Source organism: Gossypium raimondii, chromosome 12 (assembly GCF_025698545.1).
Source record: "Gossypium raimondii isolate GPD5lz chromosome 12, ASM2569854v1, whole genome shotgun sequence".
NCBI classification, from domain to species: Eukaryota; Viridiplantae; Streptophyta; class Magnoliopsida; order Malvales; family Malvaceae; genus Gossypium; species Gossypium raimondii.
In genome coordinates this window covers 45,463,274-45,485,282 of record NC_068576.1, presented here as the reverse complement: position 1 = coordinate 45,485,282, position 22,009 = coordinate 45,463,274, and the positions used below count along the sequence as shown (strand labels likewise).

The 22,009-nt window shown below is 32.9% G+C and overlaps 1 protein-coding gene across 6 annotated transcripts; it reads left to right on the top strand.

Annotated features, from left to right (window-relative positions):
- The first annotated feature begins 3,556 nt into the window (after positions 1–3,556).
- LOC105764431 (uncharacterized) lies at positions 3,557–21,789 on the top strand. Of its 6 annotated transcripts, none has more exons than XM_052624948.1 (34): positions 3,557–3,860; positions 5,199–5,260; positions 5,666–5,758; positions 7,512–7,683; positions 8,313–8,428; positions 8,795–8,881; positions 8,979–9,095; positions 9,167–9,230; positions 9,336–9,478; positions 10,124–10,171; positions 10,260–10,328; positions 11,296–11,371; positions 12,589–12,719; positions 12,975–13,034; positions 13,158–13,227; positions 13,398–13,462; positions 13,551–13,612; positions 13,688–13,811; positions 13,894–13,951; positions 14,067–14,179; positions 16,312–16,389; positions 16,484–16,546; positions 16,679–16,774; positions 16,865–16,974; positions 17,536–17,725; positions 18,540–18,654; positions 19,268–19,380; positions 19,487–19,564; positions 19,658–19,723; positions 19,914–20,042; positions 20,139–20,195; positions 20,283–20,363; positions 20,497–20,548; positions 21,510–21,789. In XM_052624948.1, the coding sequence occupies exons 1-33, from the start codon at positions 3,734–3,736 to the stop codon at positions 20,545–20,547; spliced, it is 3,084 nt and encodes a 1,027-aa protein (XP_052480908.1). In that variant the 5' UTR covers positions 3,557–3,733; the 3' UTR covers position 20,548; positions 21,510–21,789. The 6 variants fall into 6 exon arrangements, with proteins under 6 accessions (XP_052480908.1, XP_052480909.1, XP_012438443.1 ...); XM_052624949.1 differs by having other exon boundaries at positions 21,505–21,789; XM_012582989.2 differs by having other exon boundaries at positions 20,497–20,591.
- The last annotated feature ends 220 nt before the right edge of the window (positions 21,790–22,009 follow it).

Below are 22,009 nucleotides of genomic sequence, written 5' to 3'. Positions count from 1 at the left end.
CATGTGAAATTTGTCATCGTGCTAAGCAGACTAGAAATAACTTTCCAATTAGTTAACAGAAAGTCACTCGTATTTTTGAGTTAATTCATTATGATTTATGAGGGTTTTATGATACTCATTCATCTTGTGGATCTCATTACTTTTTGACATTGGTTGATGATTTCTCTCGTGTTGTTTGGGTATATCTATTGGTTAATAAAAAAGAGATTTTCAAAGTTTTCATGTCATTCATTTCTATGGTTTATCGTCAATTTTCTCAACAAATAAAGTGTGTTAGAAGTGAGAATGGGACGAAATTTAATTGTCTCCAGGATTATTTTCTTATAAATGACATTATTTTTCAAACATCTTATGTTGGTACTCCTCAACAAAATGGGAGAGTGGAGAGAAAACATCAACATATTTTTAATATAGCTCGTGCTTTGCGTTTCCAGGGAAATTTGCCTATATCTTTTTGGGGGAGTGTGTGTGAAGCTTCGGGATTTTGACATTCATATCGTAATAAAGAAAAATTCATCTCCTACCTCACCTGCTTTAGAGCCTTCCTCAGTTACTCCATTTCCTATAGCTCATTATTTTAATTGTAATAAATTTACTGTGAAACACTAAAATTTTATCGCAACTATTACTGAAAGGGTCGAACCACAGTCTTTTAAAAAGGTAGTGAAGGATGTAGGATGGCGTGATGCTATACAAAAGGAGATTTGTGCTCTGGAGGATAATGATATTTGGTCTATAGAAACACTTTCTCCTGGAAAGAAAGCACTAGGTAGTAAGTGGATGTACAAGATTAAATATAACTTTGATGAAAGTATTGAGAGGCTTAAAGCTCGTCTTGTTGTTTTTGATAATCACCAGGTAGTAGGTATTAACTATGATGAAACTTTCGCACCTAAGGCGAAAATGGTGACTATTCGAGTTTCTTAGCTATTACAACTTCGAAAAATTGAGAATTACATCAGATTGATGTCTATAATGCCTTTCTGCATAGTGATATTGATGAAGAGGTTTACATGAAGCTTCTTCCAGTTTTTGCTCCTGATAAGAGTGGAATGGTTTGTCGTTTGTGCAAGTCTTTGTATAGGTTGAAACAAGCTCCTCGGTATTGGTTTGCAAAGCTTGTTACTGCACTGAAAGGGCATGGATTTCTTCAATCATATTCTGATTATTCTCTCTTTACATACAGTAAGGGATTTGTACACATTAATGTGCTAATTTATGTTGATGATTTTTTTTTTGGAACGATTCTGCTGCTTTGAAAAGTTTTAAAGGGCATCTCAGTTCTTGCTTCCATATAAGGATCTTGGTGTTTTGAAATATTTTTTGGGGATAGAGGTAGCTCGTAACTATTTGGGGTTATTCCGTTGTTAAAGAAAATATGCACTTGATATAATTTCCGAGGTGTGTCTTTTGGTAACAAATCCCGTAGGATCATCAATAGAGCAATACCATAAATTAACGCATATTATAGGGTTTTGTCTGATCTTGATCCGTACAGAGAGTTAATGGGTTGTTTTGATTTATTTGGCAGTAACCAAGCCTGATTTGGCATACTCGGTTCATGTCTTATCCCAATTTATGCATGAGTCAAGGCAAGATCATTAGGATGTGATGTTGTGTGTTGTCCGTTACTTGAAAGGCTCTTTTAGCCAATGGATTCTTTTGAGATCTGATAGTGATTTGCCCTTGAAAGGGTGGTGTGTTTCGGATTGGGATACTTGTTCGTTAACCTGGCATTCGCTTACTAACTAACTTGTCTTTCTGGGACAATCTCCTATTTCCTAGAAAACTAAGAAACAACATACTGTTTCTTGTTCTTCTGTTAAGGCTAAGTATAGGTCTATGGCTCCCGTCACTTGTGAGCTCAAGTGGATGAAGGCCTTGCTATTGAGCTTAGGTGTTTATCATCTTAAAACAATTCATTTATTTTGTGATAGTCAATATGCGTTCCATATTGCAAGAATCTCGTATTTCATGAGTGTACCAAACATATTGAAGTGGATTGACACTTTGTTAGGGATGTAATCCAAGATGGGTTGATTGCACCTTCTTATGTTTTGACTTCTATTCAGTTGGCTGACATATTTGCAAAGGCATTTGGTAAATTGAAAATTGAATATCTTCTCAACAAGTTGGGCATTTATGATCTGCATGGTCCAACTTGAGGGGGGTGTTAGGATATTATTATGGGATATTATCTTTTAGCAATTTGATTCCTAATAAAATATTATGAGATATTATTTATTAGCAATTTGATTTCTAATAGGATATTATAGGATATTATTATGACATATTATCTTTTAGCAAATTGATTCCTACGTAACTACTATTGTATAGATATATATATGCCTCTGAGGTATATCAATAAAATTCAAGAGATTACCCTATTCTTGTCAGTATCGAATGCCTAACAAGAGTATTTGAATGGATGATTATCTCCAGTGCGGTGCATTTAGTTTTTTTTGTCTCATGTTACAATGTTGTTATAGTATCTAATCTCACCGTCACCGCTGTTTTTACACTAATCGCAAGTAAACGCACCGCTCATCTAAAGAGGTCCTTAGTGTAAATCTAACAATCAAAATTGATGGCAAAAAATAATCTAGCAGTCAGAAAAGAAAAATCAAAATGTCATGAGACAATCAGTCTTTATTACAACATAAACCCAAGGAAAAAGTATCAAACTAAAATACAATAATATTAATTGACAAATTATGCTTATTTCATTTGCTTCTTATTTTTTTATATAAAAAAAGAATGGGTAAAATAAAGAAGTAAAAGAAAAAAGGAAAGAAAAAGGAAACTTGAAAGAAGAAAAAAATATAAATAAATTGCTTAAAAAGAAAAAGTTATAAAAAGTACATGTGCAATTTGACCTAAAATTTTTGTTTGAACTGGTAATTTAATGGGTCACGTTCGTTTTTCATTACCGCGATTAATGACTCAATGGTTAAAATGTTACAAATCGGTAATATTAGTTACAATTTCGTAACAAATTAAAGTTTGATAACTAAAACATAATTTAAACCATACATAAACGACTATTTCTAAAAGGGATAAATCTCAAAACTATACATGGACTATGGTTTAAAGTGCAATTGTATCCATGAAATTTTGATTTGATCCAATTATTGTAAATTATTAACACAATTATTGATATGACATCATTTTATATTTATATATTACATACATAAGTAATTATATTTATCCAATATAAAAATAAATTGATATATTTATTTCTTTAAATGTTTAAATGTGTATGATTAAATCAAAATTAAAACTTCAAGTATACATTTGAACCAAAATTAGAGTTTCATCTATATAATTGCACCAAATTAAAATTCATGTATACAATTATTAAATTAATGTTAATGTATAATTGGATCAAACTTAAATTGCAACCGAATTTAGGCCCAAATAGGTTGGACACTATTGGACTGTAGCCCAAGAGTATTTATATTCTTGAAATATGGGCTAGGCCTGGGGATAGCAAACAAAATATAATTGTTTTTTCAATTTTAAAAAAAAGAAAACCCAAACCCTAAAATATCTCTGCGGGAGAGCATCAAACATGGAAAGAATTTTCAATTTTGCCACTATTCGTACCTGAGTCAGTGTTTTTTCCTGTCTTCTTTTCATCTCTTTGTTTCAAAGAGCGGGAAACGAAGACTAGGAGCTCAAAAAACATCAGAAAAGCGTAAAGTTAGGGGTTTTGTGTTTTTTTCTTCGAGTGATGGCGAATGTAGCAGTGGATAAAGATCAACAATGGCTAACGAATTGCTTATCTGCTTCTCTGGACCCTAACCAGGAGGTTCGTTCTTTCGCTGAAGCATCCCTTGATCAAGCCTCTCTTCAACCAGGTTCCTCTCATTCTCTCTTTACAATTTCCTTCTTTCTTTTTCTAAATTATTTTCCTTTGAATTGTTAGTCTGATACTCGCCTGCTTTGATCGTAATTTTAAAACTTACTAATGGTAACTAGTTGGTCTGCTGTACGCGTTTAGATTAACAAGAGAAACAATGTTTTTGAAGTATTATTAAAGAAACATTGATAGATAACAAATTGCATGATATTACTTTTAGTGTTACATTTTGAATTTTTTGTTCATTTTAATCAATCGTAACTTTGTTTTAGGTTTACTTTATAGCGAGATTTTAAGAAGCAAAAGTATCGAGGAAATGGAAACTTAATTGTCAAACTTGTTGAAAAATAAATAATTCATAAAAAGTGTATTTAAATAGTAATTTTAACATAATTCATAAAATTTTCAATAAAAACATTCCAGACGAATCGACACTAGAAAGCTACTTCTAACAAAAGTAACTGACAACTAGTAATCTTTATTTGTATGATTATTATTTTGTTTTTCTTTCCTCTAAATATAAGTTGAAAGGGGTTGAGAATATTGTGCAGTCACTCAAAGATTTCAAAGACACAAATAGATATTGAAGAGAAATTTCTTTAAACAAATGAAGTAACCACAATGCTTTCATGCTCAAGCAATGAAGGCTCTGATTTCGTTCGTGCTTTTGTTTATTTTTCTTTAATAGAAAGTGAAAAGCAAAAAATAAAAAATTAACTGCAAAACAAAGAATAAACGGCAAAAAGAATAAATGATAACTTGTTTTTTGTAAAGCCTCTCCTCCATATATCTAAGCAAACATCCTTGTAAGAAAAAAAAGCAACCTTGGATAAGAGGAACAACGACAAGCATTTTTTCATTTTGCTTTTAGAATCAGAGAAAGATCAGCTGAATATTTGAGAGCTGGAGAGGATTATGGTTAGGAACAGAAAATGACAACACTTTGTTTCTATATACACTTTTATTAGCATTTGACTTGAAACTAAGTTGTTTTTAAGTCCTGCTTCTTTAATGACACTGCAATAGCTTGGTTTATGTAAAAATTTCTATTTCTGCCCCTCAAAGTGACAGCTAAGGTGTCAGGTTTACATATATGTGCGCCTATGTGTGTTTAATTCTTCTTTGCTATACTCTTTTTTAGAAAATCAAGTGTACATTAGCAGCCTAGCAGCTTTGATTTGTTTTTAATCTAGAGAGTAATGCAATGTTTTATAGAGATGAAATAATAGTCATAGATGGTAATATCAAATCCTTTTTAGTTTCCCCTTTTAATCATATTATTTCACTTGTGTCTTATATGGTTATCATCCCCATCTTTTCTTGTCTTCTTCTGAAGGCTTTGGCAGGGGATTATCACAGGTTGCCGCAAACAGAGACCTTCCATTTGGATTGCGTCAGATATCCTTTTCTGAAAGTTGATTCACTTAATTCATTCTTAATTTCCTGTTGTATTATTTGTTAATGAGTTCCAATGACATTCCCATTTGATTTCCTGTTGATAGATTCACTTATGGCTCATCTATTACTCAGAAAGAATCTGTCAAATGTTTCTTTAGTCTCTTGAATTTTATTATTCTTTCTTATTGTTTTATTTGAAGAAAAGCAATCCTCTGTCTGCATGTTATATTTATGAACATCTTATTTCCTTCATACTATTAGAAGAAACAGAGAAAAAAGGTGTTTTGCTGTTTCCATCTTTTTGCTGATTACTTGAAAGAAAAACTTTCTTGGCCATCACTGGATTGTCTTGTATATTAATACAATGTGAGGCTTTTAGTTTTGTGAAGCTTTAACGTCTTCTACCTAGCTGCTCTCATTTTGAAGCAGTTTATCAGAAAACATTGGCAGGAGGGTGATGAATCATTTCAATCTCCTGCTGTTTCAAGCGACGAGAAGGTACATAATGAAATATGACACTGTAATAGTTCAATTTTATTTCCTACTCTGTAAACTTTTTCTTTGCATATTTAAAATTCATATGGGCCTCTTTTTTCTCTTTGTAGTTGTATGCTTTTTGTGTACTTTACTGCTGTATCTTTACATATTTTTAGGCCTCATTTGGTTGGCAAATTATAACCTCTTCATGAAATTTTTGTGGAAAGCATTTTCCTCAAAAATAATCTATACATGTGTGTTTTAGACCTATTTCTTTGCATTTTTAAAGGAATATGAATTTTTTCTAGCTCTACATTTGTTGCGTACTTCATAATTTTGTTTTTGATTCTAGGCCCCATTTGGTTGGTCTAAGGAAGCTTTTTGATGGAATTCCTTTTGTGGCAAACAATTTCCTCGAATGTGGCTTGCAAGCTAGTTGAAAAACATATTGTACTCTTTAGTTAGTGGGTCAATCTAATTAGATAACTTCATAATAGGAAAATCATTTGCGAAGTTCTATTTTAAATTTTGTATTTTACTTCACTGGAAAAATCATTTTATATTATCAAATTTTCTTTGTGCTTACTAGACAATGGGAATTATCTTCCAGGTAACAGTTTTTTGTGGATAAAGGCTTCTAATCTTCATCAGTTGTTTGATAAGAGGTTTTCATGATATTTCTTGCTAATAGAATTCATTTTTTGGTTTTTGGCCTTTTCTTTTACATATAAATCTTTGACCTAAGCTACAAAACTTTAGCTAGGGTTTTCTTGATAGTAGATAAACCAGTAAAGTATTGAGAATTAAACTTTTGAATGATTTGATCTATTGATCTTTTAGTTTGTCTTTAAGATTGTGATACCTCTTAATAGAATATGGTTTTAAATCCTTTTATTTTTATTGACTCTATCACCTCTATAATAATCAAAATTTTATTTCATCATGTTACTGTTATTTGATTACAAAATCTGTAAAATTTCACACACACACACACACACACACACACACACACACATATATATGTATGTATTGTAAAATTTCTCATATAATTTACGAGTTTGTCTTCTGTAAAACTGCATTAAAATCTGTTCACTATTTAATTTAGCAAAATTTTCATCAGTTTTAAATGCAAAGTCAAAGCTTTGAGTTTTTCCTTTTTTAAGTAAACACCTAATTTTGGTGGCGATTATGATGAAATTAGCTAACTGTTTGCTTGAAATTCATTACAATAAAAGCTGTGCCTTGCTGAATAGTTGCTGAAGTACATGCATATCTAATAAATATTAGGAAGCTTTGGCTTGAGGGCATTTGACAGCTTCTTTCTGTGCTACTTTTGTTGGCTTTTAATTCATTCTTGTTGTATACTTCTGGCATTGGTTACTGTATAAAGCCTCAATGCTTCTTTGCATAGTTCTAAATATGCCTTTGCATGTTTTTGTTTTTCTGCAGTTCTACTTCTATTGAACAGTTATGGCTTGGCTGAAACATTTATCCAGCTTTTTATTGGTTCCTTATCTATACATGTTTACCAAAAAGTGTTAAAAAAATATTTTTCCTCTTGTTATTACCTGCTATTGAGCTGATCTAGACACAAACATACACATATCTTTTGGCTTTCTTTCTCTATCTTAATTTTCACTTTAAATTTTGAGATGAAACATATGAATGGGTTTTCCACCTCTAAATGTAGCTAGTAATCAACAAGTTGTAAACATCTTGTATTTAATGTACCCTGTCCACCTCCATATAAAATGAATCATGATTTTATTGTCAGGCAGTTATCCGCGGACTACTTTTATCAACTTTGGATGATCCTAATAGAAAACTTTGCACAGCTATCAGTATGGCTATAGCAGCTATTGCAGTCTACGACTGGCCAGAAAGTTGGCCAGACTTGTTGCCGTTCCTCCTAAAGTTGATTGGTGATCAAACTAGCATGAATGGAGGTAAGAAATAGAGCATTTGTGCTCTAATTAATACTATTGCTTTTTGTTTCCTGATCTTGAACATTTTCTTTTCATGTTTCGGTGGTTTGATAGCCATCCTAGATGGCTTACGTAGATGCCTTTTCTTGTAATAACTTAGTTTTGAATGATTGATGGCTATTCTTTCTGACCTTTTCCATAAAGTTCTATTTGTCTTTAAGTGTGTTATTATTAGTACACTCTAAGAATTTGGTGTCTGGTGAAGGATTCATTGCTTATTTATGTTTTAGTTGTTATTAAGGAGGTTTGTGTAGATATAAATCTTCTCATCTGGTTATCTATTTTTTTTCCCTTATATATTTTTTTCTTTTTTAACTCTTTTATATCAAAGTTCCTTTGTGGTAGGAACCTTTTTCCTTCTATTTTCCTGGGTCCTTAATTTATTTGTGTTGATTCTTTTGTGGCCTATCATCATTAATTTATTTGTGTTGATTCTTTTGTGGCCTATCATCATGCCTTGATACATTCTTATTTCTCATGGTTATCCATATTAGTAAAGTATTGAATATTTTTAGTTGCCTTTAAGCTTTTTGCCATTGTAAATTTTATCCTTTGGATTCATTGGATTAAAGCATTCCCAATTTTTTCAGTGCATGGTGGTCTTAGGTGCTTAGCACTTCTCTCTGGGGATCTAGACGACACGATGATTCCAACATTAGTACCTGTCCTCTTCCCTTGCTTGTATACCATTGTGTCATCTTCTCAGGTCAGTTTTCTTTTGCTTTGATATAGCTTTAAGTAGGTCTGTCTTTGTTGGCGGTGTTGGTGTGTGTGTGTTTAATTTCATATGATTTTGAATCTTATTTTCTGGAGATGATGATTTTGGGATGTGTGGTATTGGTGTAGCTGTGCATGTGCTCATGTATGACTGCACATGATGCAGATGCTGTCTGAAGAAAGCTTTATATGTGTAATCTAACCAAAAATTTAAGTACTTAAAAATTTTCAAGCCTGTAATTTTATTGTATTTGCCCAAAATTAGTGATTTGGGCAGTCTCCAAATTCCTTTGTTATGAGTGTCACACAAATAAAATCGAAACTCCTAACATGTTGATAAGACTTTCTTTTGCAGACCTATAACAAATATTTGCGCACAAAAGCTCTCTCTGTTGTTTATGCTTGCACTTCCATGTTGGGGGCTATGAGTGGTGTATATCAGGTACTCTCATGCGACCTATTTTTTATTGTGCTGGATCTTGATATGTTGTCAGTTTAATTTTGTTGTTAATTAACAGAACTAAGATATTCATGTTCAGGTAGAAACTAATGTATTGATGGAACCAATGCTTAAACCATGGTTAGATCAGTTCTCTTTTATCTTGGAACATCCTGTACAGCCTGAAGATACCGATGATTGGAGCATTAGAATGGAGGTTGGTATTATGCTTTCATCTCTTTCCATTGCCATGTTTTGTACTCTTTGCTTACAACTCAAATTTCCCAGGTTTTAAAATGCTTAAATCAGTTTGTTCAGAACTTTCCTAGCTTCAATGAGAGCCTATTTATGGGTTAGTTGGCCTTATCTCTGTATATGTTTCTTTGAGCATATTTTCTGAATTTTAGTTTTGATGTCTTATTACTAATGGTGCCTTCCTGAGGTTCCATTTTTGCAGTTATTGTGGGGCCACTATGGCAGACATTTGTATCATCTCTGAGTGTATATACTCGATCATCAATAGAGGGTACAGAGGATCCCTATGAGGGCAGTTATGACTCTGATGGTGCAGAGAAAAGCCTTGATTCCTTTGTTATTCAGGTAATATTAGTGGGCAAAAGAAAAAGGTAAATTTAAATTTAAGTACCAAAATGCTTGTTTATTTGATACACAACAATATAGGTAGAAGTAGATCCTGATCTTTTTTCTAATTTGGTTTTTCTCCAAGAGTAGGACTGACATGTGCACATTCAGATGCTTTCTAATCAACTTTTGGTGATAAACTTGGAAGTGTTTAATCTATAAAAGGTTGAGATAAAAGGGTTTGCTACAGATTATAAATCAATTTATATAATTAGAGTTGGGTTCTGAGTTGATTGAATGCTATGGTATTTGTACAAAGTTGGGAGAAGCTGAATGTAAAGTAGCCATCTTCTTATGGTTAGGTTAGGGTGTCAACAGGTTAATTTTTCTTGAAGTTATTCCAAAAACATTTGGAAAGTGAAAATGAATTATCCCTGGTTTGGTTGGCAATAAGGAGGTAGATGGCTGTGATAGAAAGCTGCAGTGAATGTTTTAAACTTCAATTGTTGATTTTATTTGAAGAAAGTGGTAGCAGGCTTGTTTTTGTATATAGTTTTGGGTTCTCCTAAAACAGTGGTTTTCTGTCAAGTGCACAAATATCAGTTGTTTCTCGTTTAATTGATCTTTCCTCTCCATTTTTTGTGTTTGACTTTGAACTTGCAGTTGTTTGAGTTCCTTTTGACTATTGTCGGTAGCACGAAATTTGTACAGGTGAAGTTAGAAGACTCTATATCATTTTTAATTACTATTTCTATTTTATAATGATTTATTATAATTTATTATAAAATTGATCATGTAGGTTGTTGCAAATAATATTGCAGACTTGGTATATTACACTATTGCTTTTCTGCAAGTGACAGAACAACAGGTAACTATTCGTTATTTGATGTCAGAGTGGACTTTGACGTATATCTTATTTGGCTGCCATCTTGAGAACTGAGAACATAGGGGTTTTATGCATCTTAACTGAATCCAATTCCTTGCACAATTTTAAAGTAACCCTTCATTGTGCTTCCTTTGCCACTCTTTTATCTTTGAAGCTAAATAAAATGGAGTTTTACCTGCAGCATTTTGTTAATCATCTCAACAATGCTGTCATAGTCGTTTACATATTCAACATGACTGATGTGCCTATTAAGTCTTCCTTTTCTTGGAATGTATATTCCAATCCAATCTGTGCATTCCCTCTCCTGCATTACATCCTGATATCACTACTTTTCTCACTCTCTATGAAACTAGTGGACATTCATGCCCACTGATCATTCAGTGTTGGTAAAATTAATTAAACCATTGTGGTGAGTTACTTTGAAAAATTATATGAATCACTTGCCTGACATTTTAACTGCTGCAAACTTATTACTCACACTAGTCATTGACCTCATGCCATTGAGTGCAGTTCATCATGGTGGTTCATCTTTAAATAACTGTACAATAGCTTAGCTCTTGCAGAGGAGAATTATATACAGTCAAAACATTGTACAAGAACTTCAAACTTAATTTTATCTAGTTAACTATCTTAAAATATGCTCGAGTTTCATCATTGTGATTTCTTGTGGCAAAGATTGATTCGTAATAGCAGTTGAATCTCTTCATTCAATCATCAATTACAACCAAAGAAAGCTCCTCTTATCATAACCCTTCATTTCCTTCCTTATGTTTCAGAGGACCTAGACATGCAATTTTTTTCTGCCTATTTCTCATTTTTGCAGTAAAAACTTTAAATCTTTTGGATGCTCCTCTTATCATAACCTTTGATTCCCTTTAAATTTATTTCTTCTAAGATTCATTTTCCACACTTTCCCCCTTTCTTATGTTTATGTTTGAATCCTTTCTAGGTACATACGTGGTCAATGGATGCTAATCAATTTGTAGCTGATGAGGATGATGTCACTTATAGCTGCCGTGTGTCTGGTAAGTAGCTTGTACATTGGTAACTTGTGATCGGATATTTCTATTGGCACCCAGATTAATTGGAATTCCTTAGTGCTGTTATATATGGATGTTGTGTTTCTCTTGAAGCATGTATTCCATGCATCTATGTGTTGACTAGGTCATTCTTTTGGTCATGGTGGAAACCGATAGCTTGTCCTTTTTCCATATTAAGTGAAAATGCTTCAAATGATGACAGCACCTTTAGAATATCTGTTGCAAAGAACCTGACTCCAGGAAATTCATCATGCAAACTATGTGATAGGAGCTGCAACTATGGAAAAGAACAACTGAAAAATGGAAAAGAATTAAGAAGTTTTATTGGCTGAAAATAGCTCAAGAATCTCAAACTTATGGAAGCTACAAAACTCCTAGACAAGTACTCAAAATATTCAAATAGGATCTAGACAATTTCTAGCTGGACATATATATATATACTGAGAACCCTGTGTGTTATTCAGAAACAATTAAACAAACTTCAAAGACATAGAACTGGTGGAGGTAATATAGAGGTGAAGTGGGTCTAGTGCACTAGAAATTTATGGGGAAGTAGGTGCAGGCCTCCATTGACTGCTTCATCCACAGTGTCACAGGTGCTAGACGGTTGAGACATCTGTATTAAGCCAAGATGCTGGTCATCCATTTTCTTGCATGCCCTCTTTCCAGAATAAGCCAATAGAGGCGGTGGCAGTGGATTCTTATCACTATGTTTGCTATACAAATTAAAGATAAAACGGAGTTGTAAAAACTATTGATTTTGTCTCAAATTGATATGCTTGATTAAGATTAAGAGACAGAAAGGCCTTTGGTCACTAATAATCTCAACTTAGGTTTTCTTATGCTTCCTGATGAAACTTCAAAGAAGGAATCAACAGTCCATTGAATCCTAGTTGGTTTGTTCATGAGGTGCAATTATCATATTAGTTGTCAACAGACAGCAGTCTGTAGTTCCAAAACATCATTCTCTGTCTATGTTCATCTATCCTCTTTCTTGTTCTCAAGCTCAACCCAGCTTCAACCCAGTTGCCTTTGTCTCTGACAAATCTTTGATTGCGTTTGCATAATGCTGCCATTTTAAGTCTTCAAATCTGTTTATGGATCTGATAGCGTCTCCTTCTTACATTTGCCCATCTCGAAGAAATCAAGACTTCCTTGACCTTATGAAAAAGTAATTTCCTATAAAAATTTACTTTCTGTAGGCGCCCTTTTACTAGAGGAGGTGGCAACTTGTTGTGGGGGAGATGGCATCGATGCTATTATAAATGCTGCGAGCAAAAGATTCAGCGAGTCTCAACAAGAAAAAGCTGCTGGTTCTGTGGTTTGGTGGAGGGTAAGTAGAATTTCCTCTTGTGGCCTACCATTTATGAAGGATTTGTCTTTTGGGCTCTAAGTTTTCTTTAAATGTCTTCCTCTCTCTGTGCATAACTTGTTTAGTGAGCTTGGTTTTTTCATAATCATGTGGAAGAACCTGTTCTAAATCATTTTAATGGAATACCTTTTTCTTCATGCAATCTCTCTTTTTGTTTTCTTTATTTATTTTTTTAAGACCTCCTCAAAACTCATTTTTGAATGGTAAATTTTATAGATGAAAGAGGCTACTTTGTTTGCTTTGGCTTCCTTGTCTGAGCAATTACTTGAGGCAGAGGTTTGTTCTTTCCATGATAATTTTCAATTATGAGTAATCACTTTCTCCTTAGGCCTGAGGCACGATGTCCAAGGACTTATCACAGGTTTCAACTTTAATGTTGTATTGAATTTATGGTAGCAGGTTTCGGGACTTACAAAAGTGAGCATAGGGAACCTTTTAGAGCAAATGATTACTGAAGATATGGGAATTGGTATTCGCTTGGTTTTTTATTTTATTGTGTTTTATAGTTATATTATATCGTTGATTCAGTGGACACATCTTGTCAATTATGATAAATTGGATCAGATTTTGCCCTTTTTTTTCTTCTGCAGTACCTAAACGTGACATGAGCCTGAAAGTCTTGCCATTTTTGTTTTTCAGGTGTACATGAATATCCCTTTCTTTATGCTCGTATGTTCATATCAGTTGCTAAGTTTTCCTCTGTGGTAAGGATGTCCTCTCCCTATTTTTGAGGTTATCTTATGGTTATGTCCTTTCAGAAAGATCTAATTCAATTTTTAAAATGTTGTTCAGATGAGCGGTGGAATTCTTGAACACTTTCTTCTTGCTGCTATGAAGACAATTGGCATGGACGTGTAAGTCTACCTACCGCATTTTGATATCTCCACCAGGTAATTGATAGCATAAAATCTTATGTTTTCTATTGGCAGCCCTCCAGCTGTGAAAGTAGGCGCCTGTCGAGCACTTTCACAGCTGCTTCCTGAAGCAAAGAAGAATACCATTGAGCCTCAGATGATGGGATTATTGTCATCACTGACTGATCTTCTTCATCGGGTAATGTAAAACTGTGTAATTCTTGAAAGCAGTTGTTGAAGTGACAATACCTCTAATGGCTGTATTCTGATTCTGATTTCAGGCTTCTGATGAGACATTACACCTGGTACTTGAAACACTGCAAGCGGCAATTAAAGCTGGTGAGTTTAGATATAGTTGGATATATAATTCATGAATTATTTTCATCTCCATGATATATTTAGGTGTTTTCTTTAACATTACAGTACTTCTATGTTTCATTTTTATTTGCTGTAGGTCATGAGTCATCAGCGTCTGCAGAGCCTATTATTTCTCCTATAATCCTCAATATGTGGGTCTTGCACATTTCGGATCCTTTCATTTGTATTGATGCAATTGAGGTTCTAGAGGTAGTAATGCAAATGCTGTTAACAGTATATAATAAGCAGTAACTTAGTGTCTTTTTGTTCTTAATAGTCCATTTTTTAATTTTTAGAATTGTCCACTTTATACTTGGCTTCCATTCCTCAAGTCTGGTTATTTAGTTTATATGTGTTAGGAGAGATTATATTTTCATGTGTCAATTTGCGATGGTAATATATCCTTTGATCTCACGTTGATTAAAATTATAGTACTTAAACAGAGATTAAATATTTCATTTCATAATTGTAGGCAGAAAATCCAAATTAGAATTCTAGTTTAAGGAGAATAAAGAGACTCATGAGGAAGAACAATAGGGATCAAAACTCATTTAAATGGCTCACTCCTGGTTTCTTACTCTAAGGTCAGGGAGTAGATAGATTCTTTCTTGAATGTTATTGCCAATAAAATTGAGCCACGTTGAAGAGGAGTACTTTATGTTACTAAACAGAGTACAAAACTATATGAAAATAAGTCTAGCTTTCAAAATTATTCTTGGTCCGAACTGTACTAATAATTGAAGAGGAGCACAAAAACCTATAATATAAAAGTTTCTGTAGTAATTATCCAAAAAGAAAAAGGCATAATGATAAATTTAGCCCCTAATGTTTGCTTCTTTGTCTCTTTAGCTATGATTCTTTTATTTTTTATGGATCACTTGGCCTTTCAGCCTTCAAAATTTAGTCAAATTGCTTTTTTTTTAGATGGAAAAGTTAATTGTGGCAGCTCATGTGAAAGTCCATTTATACTTCAAAAAAGTTATTAAAAAATCATAATTTTTTTTAGAAAATTGTCCACATGAATAATAAAGTACATGTAGACTGCCACGCCGGCTGTCAGATCTATGCCATTAAAATTTTAACATTTTAGTCAGGTTTTTATCGGAAACAAAGCTATTTGACTAAATTTTGAAGTTTGAGGGACAGTGAAAAAAAAAAAGAATTATGATAAATTTTAACATTTTGTCACTTTGACAAAATGCATAAACGTTAGGGGCTAAATTTGTCTTTATGCCAAAGAAAAACTACCATAGCAATGTGGATGGTAGAAGTAGGGTTGCCTCACAGTACCACTATGATATACTGCATAGTAACTAATTAATTTGTTGTTATTTTGCTCTTGCACTGTGGCAGCTAAGATCTTCATAATTCGCTTTTGCAACTTGTTTTAGTGACCATTGTTTTTAAATGCATATATGTCCTTTTATTTTTTAACATGATAACTTTGAGATATAAGATACCTGATATGCCTGCTGTTAATTGTCTTTCATATCTTTTAGGTTTTGAATACTTCCGGTTGCTAGAACTTTTGAAGTATTCATTCATGTCTACAGAAAAAAATTATGAAACCCTTGTAAAGCATTGCTAATACTATCTGAGCACCTTCAAAATTTGCAGTTTATACCCAAGTACCTCTAGAAAGCTTATATACATGGTTTTACAGAATTTTACTTGAATTGCAACTCTTAAGGCCTAGCAGAATAGTGCTATGAGTATAAACAGTTTGAGAATGTTTTGCTTTAAAATTATATTGTTAACAACTTTTGCAAGTTTGAACATCATTATATGTTGCTAGGTGCCAGACACATCTGAATCCAGGTATCATTAGGCTATGTTATAATGTCATTTTTCATTGAGTAAAAGAGTCATGGGACTGTGTTGATTGAAAGTTTAATATCTTGTTTTGAAAGCTAGTGATAGCCTGAATTTCTGCCTTCATTCTTGGGCAAATAGTTTTGTGGAAATATGTTACTGTACATTATCTAACCTTAATTCCCTTGATAATTTTTACATTATTTAACCTTAATTCCCTTGATAATTTTTACATTATTTAACCTTAATTCCCTTGATAATTTTTACATCATTGAACCTTAATTCCCTTGATAATTTTTACATCATTGAACCTTAATTCCTTGATAATTTTTACTTTGTTATTATTATGAATTTTTATTGGACTAATTTATGGGATTGAATTATGCACGTTTTTTCATCTATAATCATCTGAGATGTATAGTTTTCCTTTTTATACTTTTCCGGGCATTCTTAATTAGTTCTGTGTTTCTTTAATATTTTTTGGGATGTAAATTTAGTTCTGATATTTCTATTTTGAAAATTTCACTCAGGCAATCAAAAATACTCCGGGTTGTTTTCTTCCTTTGGCTTCCCGAATTTTACCATATATTGGTCCAGTATTGAACAAAGTATGACTTTTCAAGTTACTTTCTTGGTAATGGATATTTGAAATAAAGTTAAAATGATTTGTTATTAATGCATCTTTTGATGGCAAATTTCCAGCCCCAACAACAGCCTAATGGACTAGTGGCCGGGTCATTGGATCTGCTAACTATGCTATTGAAGGCAAGTGGTACTTGGATGGAAAATGTCATATGTACCTCTTTTGTTGAGTTTAGATTTTTTTTTTTTAATTTCAAAAATGTTATAATTGTATTATATGTTTTGCTAATTACAGTTTGTGATAGCATTGTACAGAATGCTCCTACTGATGTGGTAAAAGCAGCATATGATGTTTGTTTTGATGCTATTATCCGGATAGTTCTTGAAAGTGATGACCACAGTGAAATGCAGGTATAATGTTCACTTATGTTTCTTTTTCTTTAATGGTAATTGGCTATCTATAATCTGAACATAAGTGCCGCTTTCTGCTACATTGATCAGAATGCAACAGAATGTTTGGCATCTTTTGTATCTGGTGGAAGACAAGAACTTCTTTTTTGGGGTAGTGATTCCGGATTTACAATGCGGAGTTTGCTTGATGCAGCTTCAAGGTTACTTATTCTTGTCTTGATTCTTTACTTCCTGCACCCACACAGCCCAACCTTTTTTCCTCCTTCCAAGCTCTTTTTTATCTTTGCTTTTGTTTTTACTGCGTGGGAATTTGTGAGTTAGTAAGGTGTTTATGGTTCCGCTACGAATACCAATAACTAAAAGAAAAGTAATTTTACATTTATTCTTTCAATGTACCCAAGGTTCTCTTGTTAAGCTTTATCAACAGCTCTCAAATTGAACTGGGATCATGGTACAAGGATTGCATGTTTGATGATAGCCAATTGATTTGCTTCTCAGTGTTAGTTAAATTGTTGCATATTCATAGTAAAGTGCCAAAATATATTTGAAAGCTTGTTCAAAGTATCGATACACCAAAAAAATTTTCTGAGGGCTTAGGGGGGTGTTTCTTGTATAATCTACTGATTTGGAAATAACTTTATCAAATACAAGATACGTGCAGTGAATTCAAATTTCTGCAAATTGTTCTAGCTAAACTCTAGTACTAAAGTTTTCTCATGTCCATGTTTTTGGATGCTTATTTTGTGCAATCTGATTTGCAGGCTTCTTGACCCTGATCTAGAAAGCTCTGGGTCTCTTTTTGTTGGCAGCTATATCCTTCAACTTATATTGCATCTTCCCTCACAAATGGGGCAGCACATTCAAAACTTGATTGTTGCTCTTGTTCGACGTATGCAATCGGCTTCAATAGAAGGATTGAGAAGCTCATTGCTCCTTATTTTTGCTAGATTGGTATTGTGTCTACATTTCAACTTCATCTTGATTAATCTAATTCCTTGTCAACTTTTATGCTCTGTTTGGGAATATGGATTTCAAATTTTGGATTTGGATTTCATTTATTATGTAAATGGTAAGAATAGGATGCATATATTATGAGCAAATTAGTTGAGATTCCAATGCAATATATGTTAGAAAAGGTTAAAAACATGGATTTGTTAAATCCAAAAATATTTTAAGAATTTCAAATTTATTACTGAATAGGCACCTAACAAATCCATGGGTTTGAGAAAGTATCATGAGTGTTATATTTCTAAATAGTTTATTACTCTATTTACACTATTTTTGAAATTCAAATCTAAATTCTAAAATCCTAGTTCCAAACGCTACCTTATAGATTCAACAGAGTAAAATTTTAACGTCTTCTGGATTGTTAAGCAGAACAATTACAATTTCTTTTTATGAAAATGAAAACAAGAAGCTAACTATTAAAGTAGGATTGACAAGTTTTATTGCTTATATTTGTAACTTTTGATTAATATGGTTTTTAAGTTATTATTTCAAAACAATCTGAGGCTTTCCAAAACATATATTGCATAGAAGAACCTTTATTCTGAAAAGCAAGAATGTATTTCAGCTAACCTAGAACTTGTTTCCATCTTTTATTTCTGGAACAGAACAGTAATCCTTATTATAGTTCTTATTACTTTAAGTCCTAATGTTCTGCTATCTTCGCTCTGTTTTCCCAGTTCTTACAGGTTTATGGTTAGATGCCAGTCTCCCCTCTTCTTCTTTTTCATGGATAACCATTGCATTTCTTTATATGCAGATTCATTTGAGTGCTCCAAATGTTGAACAATTTATTAATCTGCTGATGACTATCCCGGCTGAAGGCTATCAAAATGCCTTTGTTTATGTTATGTCAGAGTGGACCAAACAACAAGGCAAGTTTCTGTATGCATTCCTACTTTTAAGCAAAGGAAAAAAGTAATGTAAAGTGGTAATATGTTATGTCAATGTCTGTTTGGGTGCTCATTTGATGCAAACAAATCAATTGGTTGTGAAATTTCACGGTATTTAGTGCATTTTCTTTGGACCTAGCACCTATGAATGCTGGAAGCAGTAACTAGTGTTCGTAAGCTGTCCTAGGACTGGTTCTAATTCAATTCAACAAGATAAAACATAAAAACAAAATTAAAGGAGCTTGCCCTTCCAGTCTAATTTGGCATGTCTAAATTCTAATATGAGGGGTTGAATAGATTGTCTTAGACAAAATTGTGACCTAATTTTATTTCTCTTTAGTATAAGTTTCATGATTTGTTTTCTCTTAACAATATCTTTGCTGGACTATATTGTCTAATGGTGGCAAGCTCTTTTGCTTCTGCAATTTCCATGATTTACAGTGTATGAGAAGGATGTGTAATCTTTTGTCTCTTGTTAATTATTTGTGATTATTAACCAAATCCAATATTTATGAAAGAGAAAATGAACTGTTCATTCTTGCAAGAAAGTAAGCTTGCATTTGATATTTCTTCTCATACATCCTTTGGAGTGCAGGGGAGATTCAGGGGGCATATCAAATCAAAGTTACCACCAGTGCTTTGGCCCTACTGCTATCCACTAGGCATCCTGAATTAACAAATATTAATGTCCAAGGCCATCTAATTAAGGTTGATATTTTCTTAAATGGTTGAACATCATTGTCTCTTGGTTATGCTTACGAGGAAGTAACTTGATATTTTTTCTTTTCTTGTTTTTTTTTTTTCCTTAAAAAAGTCTATCTCAGGAATAACCACTCGTTCGAAAGCTAAATCTGCCCCAGATCAGTGGACTATAGTGCCACTTCCAGCAAAGGTATTTCTAGGTTATTCCGAAATACAACTGAGAGTGGGATTAACATGCGAATATTGAACACAAAAAATAAGTCTGACTAGCTTAGTACTGCAGATATTGGCTTTACTGGCGGATGCATTGATTGAAATACAAGAACAAGTTCGGGATGCCGAGGATGAGGTAGTTTTTGTCCTTTTCTATTATTTCTTACGTTCTTGAGGGGTATTTCCAGTTCCTGTCCTGAAGTCCAGGTTTCCTGTATTGCCAGTGGGTTAATCCCCAAGTTTAATAGTCCCACTTCCCCAAATAATGATAGAATTGACTGACGATGGATGTTTAGGCTCTGAACCTTGTTTTTTTTTTTTGGCAGGATAGTGATTGGGAAGAGATTCATGGAGACATGGACTCTGACAAAGATTTGTTATCCTCAGCTGCTGCCACACCATTTGGCAGGTCCGGATATGAACATCTTGAAGCAATGGCAAAAGCATATAACGAGGTTTGATTGAATAGAAATAACAATGAATTCTCTCTTCTTCTGTGGTTTCTTTTTATTCGGCATTATTAATCTTAACTCTTGATCATGAATTTGAAGAATCAAGAGGACGAGTATGAAGACAACATATTAAGTGTTACAGATCCCCTTAACGAGGTGAAGTTTTTTACCACTAAACTTATTTACATGCTCAACATTTTAAAATTCTATATAAACTTAAAATTCTACCGATCAATTTTGCAGCTCAACTTGGCAAATTATCTTGCTGACTTCTTATCGAAGTTCTCTCAAAGTGACCAACAACTATTTGAAAATCTTTGTCAGGTTTGGTTTCTTGTCAAGCATTTAAATCCAGTACCTGCAAAGTAATTGATATGTGTGTGTCTGTGCATGCGCTTAATCTCTTTCCGGACAATAACTTTGAAGGAATGCATATTCTTTTTCATGAAAATTGCAGTGTTTGACACGGGCTCAGCAAGATGCTATTAAGATTGCTTTAAATCGATGAGGTACTTATCTGGTTTTACTTCTCGATTGTTGATGTCAAGTACGGTAAGTCCATTAATCATCGAGCTTTAAAGCTAAAAGTTCGTCTTCTTTGTTCATAGTACCGTATGAAAAGATATATTGAAATTGGGGTTGGTTTTTCTATTATAGGAGCCTTTTTTTGTCGGTTGATTTGTGTGAAGCAGAGCTCCAAATCCGAGTTTGTTATATATATATTTTTGCCCTCAAATCTGATTGAAATATGAGTTGATATATCTTAAAATGTGATAACTTTTATTGTATAAAAGAAATTACAACGAATTAAACTATTAGAGGATAGAATTATTTTTAACTGGGAAACAAAATAAAATGATTTCGCCTACCAACTCGTTGTTTTAGTGACCAAACTTTATTGTCGATTTGAAGTCTGGTTGACAACAGCTTTAAGGTTCGAATAATCCCTTTTCCTTGCCAAAAAGCAACAAAAATAGATTTCACATAAAGAAGAAAATAGTGAGTTTTCACCTTAGGCGGATTTTGGTAATAATAAAAGGAGTAATGAAATTCAAAGTGTAGTTCGAAATAGTTGAAATGCATGGATGAAGTTGGTGTGGCAAAATCAAACATAAAAAATGAGTAACACGAGATGACCATATTGTTCATACTGTTATAAATATTTATACAGACTTAGATGAAAATTGGCTCTCGAATTAGTGTTTTTTTTCACATACATAGAAGGTGTTTTTTCCAAAATATGCCTAGAATATGATTTTTTTTACATAAAACATTTCAATCCTGTGCTCTATTAAAATTTCTTTCATTCTAATTATATTGTAGCATGTGGCATTTAAAAAAATTAAGTATATAATTATTATTAAATTGCATTAGTTATAAAAATTATAATTAATTATAAAAATGCTTCTCTCTTTATTTTTGTTATCTATTTATTTTATTCCTTTTTAAATTTGTTCACTTTTAGTTCAGTCATGATCGATGCCCGCATCTTCATGGGAACGGATGACATTGAATTAAATGACTGATTGATGCCCGCGTCTTCATGGGAATGGATGACATTGAGTTAAAAAGGAAGGTGAAAAGTAAATGAGAGATTGTATTTACTCGTCGATTTCTCTGATTGGCGAATAGAGAGGAAGAGAGAATAAAGTTGGGACATCAAATTATAGTTTAAATACTATTTTTGACAAAAACAAGAACTTACCTAAGTGAGAAAAAGTTATAGCTTGAGAGTTAAATTTGCATTTAACCCATTTCTTTAATGTAAATTATAAAAGTAAAACTTGTATACATATTACATATTTCACACATAATTATAACATGTAAAAGTGTACATATATACACCTTGAATGGGATGAGTGATGAACATAGATAATGGTCTGAGCTTAATCCCAATAAATCTTCATAATCAAACCAACGTAGCAAACATCCATATCAAAGCAAACTTAGCTTAGCAAATATAAGCAAGT